Source organism: Phocoena sinus, chromosome 12, assembly GCF_008692025.1.
Source record: "Phocoena sinus isolate mPhoSin1 chromosome 12, mPhoSin1.pri, whole genome shotgun sequence".
Lineage (NCBI taxonomy): Eukaryota > Metazoa > Chordata > Mammalia > Artiodactyla > Phocoenidae > Phocoena > Phocoena sinus.
In genome coordinates this window covers 43684124-43701234 of record NC_045774.1, presented here as the reverse complement: position 1 = coordinate 43701234, position 17111 = coordinate 43684124, and the positions used below count along the sequence as shown (strand labels likewise).

Below are 17111 nucleotides of genomic sequence, written 5' to 3'. Positions count from 1 at the left end.
GGGTTGTAGGAAGGTAGTGGGAGATGAGGTCAGGGAGGTGCTGGTGGCAGGTAATGTATGGTGTTTAAAGACACTGGCTTTTCCTCTGAGAGAAATAGGATGTATAGGGAGGGTTCTGAGCAGAGCATGATATTTTACCGGATTACTCAGGCTTCTGTCTTAAGAACAGACTGAAGGGGCTAAGGGTGGAAGCAAGGAGCAATTAGAAACCTACTATCTGAATCTGGGTGAGAGGTGATCCTAGCTTGGAGTGGGGTGGTAGCAACAGAGTAGAGGACAAAAGTGTCAGATTCTGGACTCACTTTGAAAGTATAACTTAGGATGGATATGAAGTGTGACAGAAAGAGAAGTGACAAGGATCCCACCAGATTTTTCCATGAGCAGCTAGGAGAAGGGAGTTTCCATTTATTGCAATGGGGGTAGCTTTTGGAACTCAGTTTTGGAGATAATTAGTTAAGATGACTACCAGACACCCAGGTAGAGATGTCAGTCAGGCAATTGTATATTCACTTGAGTTGAAATTCAGAAGATAAAAATCTGGGAGTCATCTGCCTTCTATATAGTGACATTATTTAAATGCCTGGATGAGATCACTAAGGAAAAGCGCAGACCGGTAAGAGGAGTGGTTCTGAGCTCTGGGCCCACCAATATTTATAGGCAATAAGAATGGTAAGGAAACAGCAAAGGAGACTGAGAAGTAGTGGCCAGAAACAGAGGAAGAAAACCAAGGGAGTGTGCTGTTGTGGAAGCAAATAAAGAAGGGAGAATAATTAGCCAGTAAGTGAAGTAAGATGATGTTTGTATTTATTAACTAGAGAGAAAGAGTTTTGATGGACTGACAAGACTTCAAAAGAATGATGGGAGGAGAGATATTGAGGCCAGTGAATATATTCAACTTTTCCAAGGAGTTTTGCAGTAAAGAGAAATAGAGGAATGGGTAGTATATGGAGGGGAAAGTGGGGGTCAGTGGAGTTCTTCGGTTTTTTTCTTAAGATGGGAGGAAAAACAGCATGTTTGTATCACTGTTTAAATAACACAGAAAATACTTGAGGGTGCAGAAGAGAGTGGAGAATTGCCAGAGCAATGTCCTTGAGTAAGTAAAAAGGGTTGGGATTCAGAGGTCAACTGGAGGAGCTGACCTTGGCTAGGAGCATAGACAGTCCATCCACAGTGCCAGATGGAAAGCAGGGATACAGGCACAGATGTGGTGGCAGCAGAACACTGGAGTTCTCTTTTGATTGTCTCAGTTTTGTTAGTCAAATAGGAAGCAGGGTCCACTGAAAGTGAAGATGGGGAAGATGTGTTGGAGTCAAAGAAGAGAAAAGAAAGTATAAAAAGCCATCTAGGAATGTGGACAGATTATGGGCTAGGGTAATAGTCTGATTGCCTAATAGCATTTAGGACCCACTGGAGGTTAGAGATCATGAATTTTAAATGAGAACAGTCAGCAAGGTAGGTGGGGATTTTTTCTTTTTCTTTTTTGCTTGTTTGTTTTTGCCAAGTTCAGCTACATGGGGGCTATACTGATTAGTTTAATATAACCAGGATTATATTTCGGTCCAATGAATAAGGTGAAGAGAGAGATGGACAAGGAAATTGAGGGTGTGTACAAGGGAGTGATATACAAGTTGACTATGGAATTTAAGGAGGGAAGCTGGGGACAGAGGACAGGCAGTAGGACCACTGGAGGTCCTGGCGGGGTCAAGGACTTTTGCAATTGAAGTACCAATTGATTTGAATGCTACAAAGCAGCCAACAACAAAATTACCTTAAGATTCCTGAACTCATTTTTTGTTTCTTGGTCTGTGACAATGAAGACATCATTCTTCAGGTCGTATTGTGCCATCTTGGCAATAGTCATGTGGCTGTTGATCTTCCAGAGCACAACATCATATCCAGTATTCATATCTCCACGGGCATCAAAATGAAATGAACTCCCTCCATCTGTGAATGTCACATTTTCTCAGTACATCAAGTAACTATGATCAATAAAAACAGAAGCAAAGACTGATAGAAATATTGTAAGTGTATCCATTATCCCAACTGTAACACTGCCTTACAGGAATATCACTTAAAAATTAGAAAAAGGACATTCTGGATCAGTGAATGCGGTAATTAGTTGAGAAGGTGCTTAACTACTAGGCAACAATTTGAGAAATGTTGAGAATTTCTGCCAAAGTCTTGCTCTGTGAATTTGAGAAAGCAAGTTAATGTTTATGGAGGTAGCTTCTCTAGCCTACAAAATTGAAATCTGACCATCTTTACTTTCTCCACGTTGCAGAATTAATGGGTCCTCTGGGGCAGATGCCTGGGCTCTAATTCTGGTTCCATATTTCATTAGTGGTGTGATCTTGGCAGTTACAATTTCTTTCTGGGCCACAGTTGAGGTAAATGAAACCTACTTAATATGATTATTATAAGAATTAAATGTAATTATGGATGTAAGCACTTTAGCCCAGTATATGGCACAGATTAAGGGTTAATAGAGATTAGCTTAATACCTTTAAGTACCTGTTATTGGCTAATAGGGATGTTGTGCAAATAAATAAAAATACTTTGCATCTATCAACTAATAAAGTCACCTGGCATTCATACATTACATGCTAATACTCAAATCTGTGATGCCCTTTTACTCCATAACAACTCAGCAAAGCAAGCTGAGCAGGGATCGTCTTCCTCTTTTCTCAGAGGAGGACCCCAGCCGAGGGGTGAAGGACCTTATCTGAGGATACACATCTTGACTTTCATTATGAGATCTTTCCATTGCACCTAACAATATATTCATTTAAATTCTCCTCATTGTTTTTTTCCTTCTGACTCAAAGCAATCGTCCCTGTGCCATTTGGAGTTATGGAAGGCAGGAAATTTGTCCTTTCCTTCTAGAGTCACAATCAGCCTGGGCCTTTGGCCAAGTCTGAGTAGGTAATCCAAGCCAGTAGCTGTCATGCGCATCAGCCCCAAAATGAAGGCTGAGGGGACAGAACTACAGACCTGGGCAACAGTCTGGTAACGACAGCACCCTGCACTGGGGTTTGTGCTGAGGGGCGTCCCTACCCGAGAAGTTTAATTGGTGAGCCCAAGGTAACTGCTAGTGTCTGCCTTCTAAGTCCATACTCGTTTGGTGGGACGCGTAGATCTTCTCATCTCCAATGGTTTTCAAGTCTGTTTCAGTAATTGAAAGTATAGTAAAGTGATCTCTAAATTCTATTTCCAATTTAGTTCAGAAAATGATTTTTTTTTAACTTGAGAAGAAATATAGTGAAAAAGTACTTTTCTTGTTACCCAGTTTGTTCAGTGAGAACTTGTATGCAATATAGCTAGAACAGAAAATGTTTTACTGACAAATGAGGCAGCCGTATTGAGCTTGTGCTGCGGGAGAAGAATACTGGACTGGGAGGGAGGAAAACATTTGAGTTCTGGCTCCACGGTCCCGTGCATCTATATCTGTGATGCTTATGTGGCTTTTGTTAGGTGCAAAATCTATGGAACAAGGCTGAAATTATTCTATTTGAATAGAGTTATTCTTATTCTATTTCTTCCTAGTTAATCTTTTTTAAAAAAATATTTATTTATTTGTTTGTCTGGCTGTGCCGGGTCTTAGTTGTGGCATGTGGGATCTTTGCTGCCTCGTGTGGGATCTTCATTGCGGCATGTGGACCCTTAGTTGCGGTGTGTGGGATCTAGTTCCCTGGCCAGGTATCGAACCAGGGCCCCCTGCATTGGGAGCGCGGAGTCTTAACTACTGGACCACCAGGGAAGTCCCTTAGTTAACCTTTTATGAATGTTTCTTTCCTTCAGTTTTTTCCCCCTTTGGCAAATAGAATATAAGAAAATCAAATTGTATTTTAAGTAAATATATTAGCTACAGTAGTCATGTCAATAACCAAATATCACTTTAGCAAAATCTCTAAGCATGTATATTGATTTTATTATATGTCCTCACAGGTTTCTTAGTTCTTTTAATCAATTCAAATTAATTAGTATTGCTTTAAAGAAGCAGGATGTCAGATCTAAGGTGGTAGAATTAACTGACAAAATCTTATCCCAGCAATTGCCTGGAACAAAAAATATGGAGGGAACAAAAATAGAACAAGTAAAGCCCTACCTTCAATGTTCCCATCTCTACCTGTGTATTGATTTTTCTTCTGTTCCTTCCTTAAGCAATATACACACGTAAGCCCCAGGAACTTAGTTGTTTAGAGAGCATATCCTCTTCCATTCTTTTGTTTGAACTATAATTTCCACCAGTTTTTTCCTCCATTTAATCAGGTTTTACAGGGTAAATTTCTGACACATATAAGTTCTGTAAATAATGATAACATTGTATGATGTAAATAAACTAGCACAATTCCATGTTTGTTCTTACAGGAAAGAGGGTGGAGGCAAACAAAACAGTACATTCATCACTTGTTAAATATTCTATCGAACATTTGCTCTGGATTAAGGTAATTTTGAACATTAATGCTTACAGTTATTAAGCTATTTAAGGCTTTTTCCATCCATTATTTGTTTATTTTTCATCAAGACTCTGAAACTCATGATAAGTTGACTCTAAAATATTTAGAGAGTAGGATTTGCATCTCCATGATTATATAATTCACCTCTGTATGGTAATGACCTGTTTCTGAGAACACGAGGTCAGGAGACCACTCCAATTAAGCTGCTGTGGTTGATGCTGTTTTCCGTATCCCCAGCCTCTCTGCTGTCCACTACGTCTCCTTAAGTGAGCTGTGCTTGTGAAAAGAGGTATCTATGTGAGCGAATTAGAGACTAGCAAGGAAGCAGCCTTGCATCTCTGTCTGGTACCCAATCTATGTCTTTTTCTTTTGTAAACTTTTCCATGATGTAGCAAAAACGCACATGACTAAGGCTGGGACCGTTTCACTGCTAACTCTATGAGTGCCCACGGGCCAGACCTTTATGGCTGAGGTCCCCTCCATCTCTAAACTGCTGCAATTCTCAGTCACCAGTAACACTTCTTCTTGCCAGTTCTTTAGGACGAAGTGTAATGAACAAGAATCGGTGGATCTACCATAATATTTAAAGATTAGAGATGATGTGTGTCAATGCTTAGTATAGTAGGCCTTAAAAATTATTAGTTATTATTTTCCTCATTGCTCCACAATCGTTCCCTTTTTGTCCTCATGTCTCTTCTGACTTTTGGACCACTACACTTGAATGTCTCATAAGTTCTTCACATTCAACATGTCCAAAATGGAATGGTTAATATTTCTTCTCCCTTCCGGACCTTCACTTTTCTCTGTGTTTCCATCTCAGTAAATGGCACCAGTTGCCCAAATTTAGAATCATTTGCGACATCTTTGCTTTTCTCTGTCATTCTTTACATCCAATCTATCTCCAAATACTCTTCGTCTTTCCTCTTAAGTATATGCCTCTCCATCCTCATTGTCACACCCTTAGTACCTGTAGCACTTATACCTGAAGTATAAGGCATCCTTATTGTATGCCTGGATTACCAAACTGGTCTTTCTCTGTCTAGTCTTGTGTTCCTCTAGTCAATGTACATTGCAATAGGAATACTATTTCTACAATGGAAAGCAGGTCACATCACTCTTCTGTCTAAAAATAGCTTTAATTGGCTCCCCTTTGCTCTCTCAAGTCCAAACCTTTAAACATAGCTTGCAGACTTTCTATTGAAAGGATAGCCTTTGTACCAGCAATATCAGCATCACCTGAGAGATTGTTAGAAGTGCAGACTTTCAGGTTCCCCACACTGGAACTACTGAATTAGCATCAGCATGATAATCATATTACCAGGTAATCAAGTTTGAGATGCTCTGATTGATAAGGCCCTAATGATGGATGCTTCACTAACCCTCCACTCTCATTTGCCTGTAATTTCCACAAAAGACTCCAGTTCTATGGCACTACTTTCTGATCCCCGAAGATGCCATGCTTTCTCTCTCTGTGGCTTTGCTGGAGTATTTCTGGCCTGCTTAACTTCTACCCATCTATCATATTCACCAGAGATGTCATGATCTTTGGAGAATGTTCTCTGAATTGCTAATGTTGGATTAGTTGCCTCAATTATATGCTTCTCTACCATCTTGTATTTATATGAAACATTGTAATGCATTATTCTGCACTGTGATCAGCTCCTTAATTGTTTGATTTTTCACTCCTCTAGACACATGACTCCTTTAGGGAGAGAATTGTCTTGTTCTCCATAATATTTTCAACACTCAACACAATGGCTGGAACATTGAGACACCCAACAAATATTTGCCAAATAATTGTGTAAAGAGTAGTTTGACTGTTATACATTCTCTCATCCCACATACATCACTCACTACCTTGTATATCATCCACAGTAGAGGAAAACAAAAAAAGAAAACCAAAATCACTGTTCACAACAAGGAGGTGGTATACTCACACACATCTGAGGAACATAAAAAAAATCTGTTGAGATAAAACAAGTATGACTACTATCCCTGAATACTGCTCACAGACATGACCAAATGTGGAGCCAAGGTAAAGATTATCCTCAAATATTGGAAAAAACTAACTCCTTTAAAGTTATTTGAATCTAAAATCATTCAGAAAGTATTATTTAAATATTAGTGAATTTTGCCAGGGGACAAAATAATTTTTAGGAATATATCTTTGATTAATGACCCTAAATGTTGCTGATCTTTTAAATTTAATGTCTATGAAGATTTCTTCCTAAAAAGACAATTATTTGTCCAATTAATTCTGGCATAGACATGGCTCACTCGTGATCAAAGGAGCAAGGCACTCCCCTATTCCTCCTTTCCAGTCTGTTTCTGTTTGTTCTGGATTACCATGCTCCCGGGGTGGGGGGCAATAAACAATGACCCCAGGCTCCTAGTGTTTGAATAAAACATTTTAGAAGATCTGCTTCAATTATACTTTCTCAAGATTTTTCCTCAGAATGTTTGAGACTTACTCCTGACTTAAAATACTTTCCCAGAGGATAAATAGCTATTGCTATTTGTACTTCTCTTCTCTTGAGTCTCTTTATAGCTCCTCCCGTTTATCCCATCTGTCTCTGATTGTCTATTTTCTCTCCATTAGTCTTTCTCAACCTCTCATTCTTAAAATTTCATGTAGTGGTTTCATTATGATGGTCCACTTAACTTAGAGATTTTTTGTCTTTTTTTTTTAACCAATCCCTCATTAAAGTTTTACATTACATAGAGTATGCTTTCAAACAGGTATCTTAAAATCACTAGACATATAAATATGTGTGTGTGTGTGTGTGTATACACACATATTTTAAAGAGAGTTTTAATTAAAAATAAAAATTCTAGGGGCTTCCCTGGTGGCACAGTGGTTGGGAATCTGCCTGCCAATGCAGGGGACACGGGTTCCAGCCCTGGTCCGGGAGGATCCCACATACCGCGGAGCGACGGGGCCCGTGTGCCACAGCTACTGAGCCCACGTGCCACAACTACTGAAGCCCGTGCTCCGCAGCAGGAGAGGCCGCCGCAGTGGGAAGCCCGCGCACCGCGATGAGGAGTGACCCCCGCTCTCCACAACTAGAGAAAGCCCTTGCGCGGCAATGAAGACCCAATGCAGCCAAAAATAAATTTATAAAAAAAAAAAAAAAAAAATTCTAATCTCTAGTCTTACCTCTTCATTAGGTTTTTTCTGCCTTGCATTTACAAGGTGAAAACTAGTTTTAAAATGAGCAACTTAAAACATCCTATGACCATCACATGATTCACCCAAATGTAAGCTGATCACTTCAGACCTTGGAGCTTGTGTTTGTGGGTGTTTAAAGTAAGAATGACAAAAGTAGAAACAGCCTGCCATGGACATTCACGTATGTGATCAGAAGAATTGGATCTTATTCCTTTTTACCTTTTTTCCCTAACAAATGTAAAATAAATATCTTTTCTGGAACATGATTCTGCCTTAAGACAGGTTTGGCTTTGAATATACGTTAGTGAGAAATTTGTTTCTAATGAGTAAAATTTATCATATAAAGCAGCAGTTTGCTTTTAAGTGCCTTGTTTATGAACATTTTAAAAACACAATGGAAAATTTTCACTAAATAGGGCCATATTATGCTTTAATTAGAGTTCTATAAACTAATCAAAGAGAAGAAAGGGAAAGACTTTTACACAATTAGTGGTTCATTTAAACCTGAGATATCATAGAACTTGTTATGACTGACCTAACCACATTCATCTGAAGAAGACTGGAGTCCTAGGAAGACTGCCCTAAGTAAGAGTCATAACTGGAGGCGTTAGGACTTTAACGACCAGAGACACCACGAAAACCAAAGGGTATGGAGTCAGAAGACCCAGACGAGAGTCATATTTCTGGTACTTTCAGCTTTAGTTTCTTTATGCATAATATTTAGCAATAATAAAAGGGATCATTAAACATGCCTGGTCTTGTGTTTGTTAAGAGCATCAAAAGAGATAATCATTTGAAGCTTTGAAAAGCTGCAAGATCAGATACAAATACATAAACCAAAGGAAAATAGCACTATCAACAGAATCTTCTTGGAAATTAAAAGAACACGACTTTGGTGGGTCAGAGTAGGAGGTGAAGGTAAAATAAAAAACTCTATTATCCTTAAGAACAAAGAACTAGCGATAGAAATTCAGGTTATTCAAACACTGCAAGTATCTACTTATAAAAGGAATACAGTTAAGAGCAGTTTATATAAATATTGCAGATTAAAGAAATGATGGTAGGGGAATTTTCTCAGATATGTGAGTTAGTACCTCCCATGGTTGGAAGGCATTGGGGTTCTGACTGTCTCGAGCTTGGCACAGATCCCGAATGGCATAACCAAGGGCAAACACTGCTAGCTGAATACTGTGAACAAGTCCCGGCTCAGTGTAATCCCACAGGAAGTCATTTCTCAGCGAGAAGTTCCTTTCTATATCCTTGTTAGCCTTGTAGGCCAAAGTCCCCTGAGAATAGTTGGAAATGCATTGACTCAGATCACTGTCCTTAGTATATGCAACAGGCAGAGCCTTGAGCATGGCATATTCATTTAAGGGCTTGTTATTATCACTGGGAAACATATGCAGATTTTGAAGAAAGGAATGGAAAGAGGACATATTCCTTCTTCTAAAGGTAAACCCCACAACTTTGCCAATCCTTCTAACATTAGGAATGGCGGTGATCTTGGTGGCCGTTGACCAGTTATCGCCAGCAATCCAGATCTTATTTATATTCCTTTCAATGGCTTTACTGAAGAGATTGAAAACATGGAGCTGACTCAGAAATACCACAACGACATTAACCTGGCTTCTGCTATGATTCTCTCAAGTGTCTGACTGATCCTGACTTCAATGGTATTATCTGAGAGGAAGGCTGGGAGAACTTCTCTGAAGGCTATGCACACATTATTTGTTGAGGTCTGAATTGCAAAAGTGTTGAGAACCAGTTGTCCATAGTCATCATCTGTGGTTAGGATGCCAATCCAGTTCCATCCAGATTTCTGAATCAGGTGGGCCATTGCTTTAGTCTAGTAGAAGTCACTGGGCACAGTCTGTAAAAATGAAGGAAAGCGAATTTTGTCACTTAGGGTTTCTGCAGTTGATTCGTAACTCACCTGGAAATGGACAGAAACTTTTAGTTACGGTGTTGATGAGCTGCAGGTGGCTATTCATAGTAGATATTCTTCTCTTTGATTTCTGTGAGTTTCCATAACATTTTCTAAATTCTTTGATCCTTTCCATCCTTCCCCTTCAATGAGCTACTTTATAAATAGCTTAAATCACGATACTTAGTACCTGGTGACTGTTGAGAGTCATTGCTTTTCAATCATTTGGTACTGTGTATAGTATAAGCCCTTCAAGGGTTTAAACTCTATCTTAAATCTCCATCTACACTCCTATATCCATTTATATCTATCTTATATCTCAGGCCAGGGCCAATAGTGGATATTTTTTAAAAATACTTAGAGATAAATATGGGAAAATGCAGCCAGTCAAATAAGCAAAATGAATTTTCAGACACCTAGTTTGTTCAAAATGTGTATAAATGACAACTTTGATGATTTTTATTCTAGGTAAAATAAATCATCCAGACAAATAATCATCTGTCCAGGGGTCAGCAAACTTTCTTCTGTAAAGGACCAGATGTAAAATATTTTAAGCTTTGTTGATCACGTGTGGTCTCTGTCATATATTATTTTTGTATTTTTTGTTACAACCTTTAAAAAATTTAAAAATCATGCTTAGCTTGACATCTCAAGAGCTTGAGAGCCACATTTGACCCACAGGCTATACATTCAATAGTTTTCGGACTCCTAATCTACTCAAAAGAGCAGCAGCATTTTAGGAGACCTTCCTAATGTGTGCAAAGTTTTGCCTAATTTACAGCTTTGGCGATTTTATTCTAGGGAGAGTTATTACCTTCCACAGCTGCAATTGCTCTGTGCCACTTCCTCAGTGATTTTATTTTTTACTATTTACAGCAGCTACACGGTATGGGGGAAAGACAATAGGCTTTGGCGTCAAACAAACTGTTAGAATCCTGACTCCAATAAATTTGGCTAAGTTAGTTAACACTTCTTTCCCTGTGAAACAACAGGATTCTTGTGAAGACTGAAGGAGAAATTTTAAATGGATAGTGGCACACAGTGGACATTCACTAAACCTTAATTCCCTTCCCAGTACCTGACATAACTATGCTCACCTTCACTGTGCCGCCCGGGCTTCCGCAAAATCCGTGTTACCACAGAGAGTCCCCTCTCCTATTGTGTGGTCTATCATGGAAATTACATTTTCACATTAAACAACCATTGTTAAAAATAATCTACTTTTCTTACTTGTCACTTAACTAACTTTATACGTAGTCTAGAAATTTGGGGCCAAAGCCTTATCTCTGAGATATTTGGGGGAATAGTTCTTTTTGTTTTGTTTTGTTTTGTTTTGGACTTAAACTTTTCATTATCAAATTCTCTAAGCTATAATATAATGGAACTCTCAGAGTCTTATATGGGTATATGCACTTACTTAGTCTAGCTCCAGAAAGTTATATATTTTGAATTCTTATGTACTTATATTATACATGTATATATTTCTATCTGTTCACTTCTATCAGATGGTCATTTCTTGATAATCTGACTATAAGCCTTTTCTAACATTTTGCTTCTAATCTTCCTTGATCTTAGAAAGTAATGACCTAGTGAGTTACAGAGTGATGTGATATGAAGATTAATTGGTTCAAAATCAAAGCCGAGAGAGCTTGCTTGACTCTGAGTAATGTGCAAGGACTTAGTGCAGGGCTGTCTAATACACACTTTGGTCTTTCAGAGACCATTTTGCTTACTTCCTGGTTAATGGTTTGCATTATAGGAAGCTCAGTAGTTCACAGTCTCTGCTCAAAGCCTTTCCATCATACTCAGAACCAAGTGCAAACCATACCACAGCTTACAAGATGCTATATGACCCAGCCCTTACCCCTCTCTACAAATGCATCTCTTACTCTGCTCCTTTCTGCTCAAACTGACCTAACTATATTGACCTTTTGATATTCTTTGGACATTTCAACTTTGTACTTACTGCTTTCTCAGCCTAGGTACTCTCCTCTTGACTGTCCCTTTTCATTCAAGTTTCAGGCTAAACGTCACCTCCTTGAGAGTCTTCTTTGACTTCCACACCCCTTTACCCCTCACTTCCCCTGCAGTTTTCTTCATGGTGCCTGACTGATGTTATTTTAGAAACAAGGCAGTTGAGGTGCTCAGAAGTTTCTGTCTTATCCAAATCACACTGAAAACTGTCAGAAACTAGACCTGACAGATTGAGGGATGACTACTCCCTTAGTGCTTTGATCACTATGCTATCCATAATAGGGCACATCCTTTTTTTTTACTGAAGAGAAAGAAAAGTTAAAGTAAAAGCATCTCCCCCACTAGTTTCCCAGATTACCCTGATCCTTTCATGATAAAGAATATGATCAAACCCAAAGTATGGAGGTAGAACAAAACCCACCTGTGGCATGAGCTGTAAATTCAACATCCGGGAGACAGCCATGGTTATTTCTGTGTAGCCAGCACCTATGACAGCCTTAACCCTTGGCATGTATCTGGAATAGTCACACTTAAACTCCATGATTTCTCTGGAGCAGTTGAACTTAGAAACCTCAGAGCAGCTGCCATTGCCTCTGTGACATCTATGCAAGTGTCATAGATTTCATACCCTAGTTTGACTCCAGATAATAGTGTTGAATTATTGATCATCTCAATGCTGTGTATCATGGCAAGAGTTTGAAGAAAATTTGATACTTCAAAGCTGTTGAGAAACAAGTTTTTTTGAAATTAGAACATAACTCTTCTACAGACATGATGATATCCTATTTTATTCTCATTTCTGCCGTATAATGACAATTTATGAATTGGTGACACTTATCTCTTGAAGGATCTAAACGTTATTTATTTAAAAATAGTTTTTGATGGAAACCTTTCTCAAGAGTATATAAGGGGACCTCCCTGGCAGTCCAGTGGTTAAGACTCCGTGCTTCCAATGCAGGGGGCGTGGATTCGATCCCTGTTTGGGCAACTAAGATCTCACATGCTGTGCAGCCAAAAATAAAAAATAAAAAAAAAAAGAGTATATAGGAACCCACAGTTTCTCAAATGGAGTCTACAGAACAGGATTTAACCTTTTCTTGGTTTTTTTCAGGATCCTTTTGAATATTCAGTTTAGTATTCTACAGTATGAAGATGTTTTTGTAGTTAGATGTCAGCATTTTATTGCTGTCCAAGAATCTGCTTTTATAGACTCTGCCATTTTTTACTTTTGTGATGCTAATCTATTGTGGTTGGAGACCAGACGAATAAGACTCTTAAGAATGACTTATAAAACAGGCTCTGGGTAAACGCACAATAACTTTCTCCTAGATAGCATGCACTATTTCCGTTCCAAGGCATAGATATTTCCCCTTTTAGCGGGTTTTTCCAGTTGGCTTCTGGACTTGTGATTATTCCAGAGCATTGAGTTGTTTAATTACTGATTTACTGTTAAGTTTATTTCACCCACCGCTGTATACAGAAGGTTACAAACAGTGCCTAATACAGAGTAAGAATTCAATAAATACTTTTTTTTTTTTTTTTCCGGTACACGGGCCTCTCACTGTTGTGGTCTCTCCCCTTGCGGAGCACAGGCTCCGGAAACACAGGCTCAGCGGCCATGGCTCACGGGCCCAGCCGCTCTGTGGCATGTGGGATCTTCCCGGACCAGGGCATGAATCCGTGTCCCCTGCATTGGCAGGTGGACTCTCAACCACTGCGCCACCAGGGAAGCCCAATAAATACTTTTTGAATGAATAAAAGGGGATATTGTTGTTCAGGGTTTTGATATTTTCAAGTTTCTTTTAATTCATTTAGTTATGATAAATAATATTTGGATAATGCTGTTTGTCATTACAGACTATCTAAATGTGAAGTTTGGCAATGAACATTAAGTGTTTAATTTAAAGAAAGAAACAAAGAGGAGAGGTTAAAGTAATGAATTGTCTGGCAAATAAAATGTGTAATATTTTCAGAGTTCCCCACGTGTTAGCTCCATGAGAGTCTGAACCCCTTTGGTGTTTACCTCAGGATCCCCCCATGCCTAGAATGCGACCTGGGTAATGTAGGCATTTAATAAATAGTTGCTCAATGTTGAATGAATACTGTTTCTCTCAAGGAGTAACAGTAAAGCAAAATGATGTTCAGTGACTTTTTTTTTCCAGAATAAATTTGCTTATTAGACCAAATGATTTTTTTAAATCATTTTCCATCCTTATTTATTGGCCTATGATTGTGGGCCTTAAATCTGCAGTGCCTATTTAGTGCTCTGAAAAATCCTCATTAACTATTTCGGGGTGTTCGCTGGTATTCCTGATAATCAATGATTAAGATGACAGTAGCTCAAAGTACCCAACTTAATGCCAGGAAGGAATCTTAGAGTGATGTGGGATCACATTTCACCTGAAAGCATTCATAGGGGGCATGCTAAACACTTTTTGATTAAAAAAAGAAAAAAAAGGGGGGGGGGAAGAGGAGATTAAATTTATATACAAAAGTATCAAGATAGAAATCAGGATTTGAGAGTTAGAAGGAAGCACTGGGATCACATTGCTATAGCAACAGAAGCTGATGCTGCCTGTCTTTAAAAGTTATCCAGGCCCTTATTTTACAGAAGAGAAAAATCAGAAGCTGAAACTCAGAGAGTTTAAATGATTTGCCTAAATCTACAAAATTACTTTGTCACCAAACTGAAATTAGAATTCAAATAGCCTGTTCTCCTTAAAGAAAACCATCTGTAGTATCCTCCATCCAGCTTTATTTTTCTATAATACTCCGTGACAAATGTCTCTTCTGTAGTCAAGCTTTCACGATATAAAGTGTTCATGAAGGAAGAAGGAACACTCTGAGTTGAAGTAGGGTTCTTAATTCATTATGAAAGAATTAGATGATTTCAAGAATGAAATAAATACAGTGTTGACAAAAATGTTAGTATGGAGAAAAATTTTAAGTGCAGTCTATTTTAAACAAAGAATTAAATAAAGATCCATGTTTGAAACAACCCACATTTGTGGGTGATAGGAATATAATTGTGCTATGTATGCTTGTAGTGGACAGGCTACTGTGTCTTACTGGTTTTCTCCTGTGACTTCAGGGGTTATTCTTTATAGGCAAAATCCAAATGAATATATTAATGGGAAGCATTCATTGCCTCTGTACTTTGAGGTTGATTATACATATAGCGCTAATATATCTTTCTTGTAAGGAAGAATAGCAAGACTTAACTTTATGCAACTTAAAAATGTATGAGTTTAAATTTGTTAAAATAATTTAGATGTTAACACAAGTAAACATTTACATGCCCTAGTCTCACTGCATAATCTTGAAATCTAAATGTGTTCTCTGAAGCTTTACTCACCCAACACACTTCTGGATTTCTGGCCATCTGGGGCAGTCTTCTGAGGACAACATTTTTTCATGAATGGCAAACAAACCTCCCATCATGATATGCCCTGGAGAAGTGGCAGCCACAAAGTCATCAGGGGTCTGGCAAGGCTGGGAAGTAGCAAAAATAATCACAAAACAGGTAATCAGTACTATCAGTAGTGCCATGTTTCTATCTCATTTGCTCGCTTCTTGCGAGTTCTGAGGAATCATTGAGCTCAGAGAATGCCAGCAACACCATTCTTATTTCACCTGTAAACACCATATAATGTATTGGATAGTGTCAAGGGCCAGAAACACTCAGTGTTCACATCCTTGATGACAGTCAAAACAGTTCTTCACCAATAAGAACATAGCAGACTTTCTCACACTCCGTTGTTGATGTGTGATGGCAGTAATGCCAGGTAAAGCTGATAGAATTAGAAACACAGCTCCTCACTGTGAAAGCGTCTTTGACTCAACTGACATGTCAAGGGCTTTGAGTCATGCTGGCATTTCTTTTGAAGTAAGATGTAGAATCTTCAAGAGGGAGCAGTTTGGGAAAGTTTTCCCTCTTCAGAAATGGACAGTTTTGGGACTTCCCTGGTGGCACAGTGGTTAAGAACCCACCTGCCAAGGCAGGGGACACGGTTTGAGCTCTGGTCCGGCAAGTTCCCACAGGCCGTGGAGCAACTAAGCGCCACAACTACTGAGCCTGCTCTCTAGAGCCGGTGAGCCACAGCTACTGAGCCCACGTGCCACAGCTGCTGAAGTCTGTGTGCCTAGAGCCCATGCTCCGCAACAAGAGAAGCCACCACAGTGAGAAGCCCGTGCACTGCAATGAAGAGTAGCCCCTGCTTACTGCACCTAGAGAAAGCCCATGTGCAGCAACGAAGACCCAACGAGCCAAAAAATAAAAATAAATTTTAAAAGTTATAAATAAAAAAAAATTCTGAAAAATTAAAAAAAAAAGAAATGGACAGTTTTGCATTTTCCAAGGTATCACATTCAAGGCACAAAAGCTGAAAAGTAGTTTATAAACTGTTTAGAAAAATAGCATCCCATATTTATTTCCCCAGAAAAGCTCTATATAAAAAATGAATTTCAGTTATATTTAGGTATTTATCACTGTGAGTTCACATGTGTTAGAAATAAGTAGTTTCTGTGGTGATGGGCAAAACTAAACATGAGATGAAACTTGTCTGATGTAGTAGTATTTTGCTTTGAACAAGAAAGTTCTGTCATAGATCATTGACATTTCCACCGCTGTTTGTGGATTCTATTTTTATACATTTGGAGCTCTTCAGGCTACATGTTCTCAGTGCTTCAGAATCTGAACTAACATGACTTTGTGGGTATCTCATAGAATTTAACAGAAGATAGATAAACCTCAGTAACTGGCACTATCAAGAGGTTAAAAATTTTTTAATTTACGTTTTAAAATCAGTCTTTTTCAAACATTGGTTTAAGGAGGAATATATCATGGGCAAGCAATTCCAAATCTAATACATCCAGTTTATTTGATGGGTAGCAGATACATTTAAAAGAATTTCAGAAAATAAAAGAGTCCAGTGGCAATTATGATATTTTTCATCATTGAAATTATCCTGAGGTTCAATTGACATGTGGAGCTGTGAAGGGTGGAGAAGTCACAGCCCTTCACACGGTGTCACATGTTTCCTTAAGTCTTACCATTTTTACTAGCGGCGGGATTCCCTCTTAGGATCCAATCCAGTGAACTTCAGTTGTCTAGAAAGTTTAATATACAGGAGTCTGAAGACTCTTCAGATGTCTAGCAATTGCATTTTACCTACTTAATCTTTATTATTCATTTGTGTATGTGTATGTATGCAATTGGATAAATTTATGTTTTCATGAATTTAGTTATTTTGCTCAGGTATCTCCAAGATCTGCCATGATTATAAGTTCAAAAATGATTTTGGTAAAGATATACTAAAAAATAAGAAATTCAGATAATTATCTGTCAAAAGTATATAATAGGTATTAAGCAACTCAGAATGATTCAGAAGATATGACCCTCATGTGACCATATTGCTCAGACCTGACATTTATTTGAAAAATCAGTGACAAAAGTTATGCCCATGATCTCTTAGGATGTAATTTTAACAATATTTAGGGTCTTTGTAATCTGACTTTCTTATTTTTTTTATTTTTATTTTTTTTAGAAGATGTTGGGGGTAGGAGTTTATTAATTAATTAATTTATT

The 17111-nt window shown here is 38.4% G+C and overlaps 1 protein-coding gene across 1 annotated transcript; it reads right to left on the bottom strand.

Annotated features, from left to right (window-relative positions):
• Nucleotides 1-1741: 1741 nt before the first annotated feature.
• GPRC6A (G protein-coupled receptor class C group 6 member A) lies at nucleotides 1742-15073 on the bottom strand. Its single transcript, XM_032650863.1, is given in 8 exon segments — nucleotides 1742-1962; nucleotides 4866-4870; nucleotides 8612-8622; nucleotides 8721-9253; nucleotides 9256-9559; nucleotides 11946-12091; nucleotides 12094-12245; nucleotides 14880-15073. Coding segments are annotated over 8 exon segments (1566 nt in total).
• Between the last annotated feature and the right edge of the window lie 2038 nt (nucleotides 15074-17111).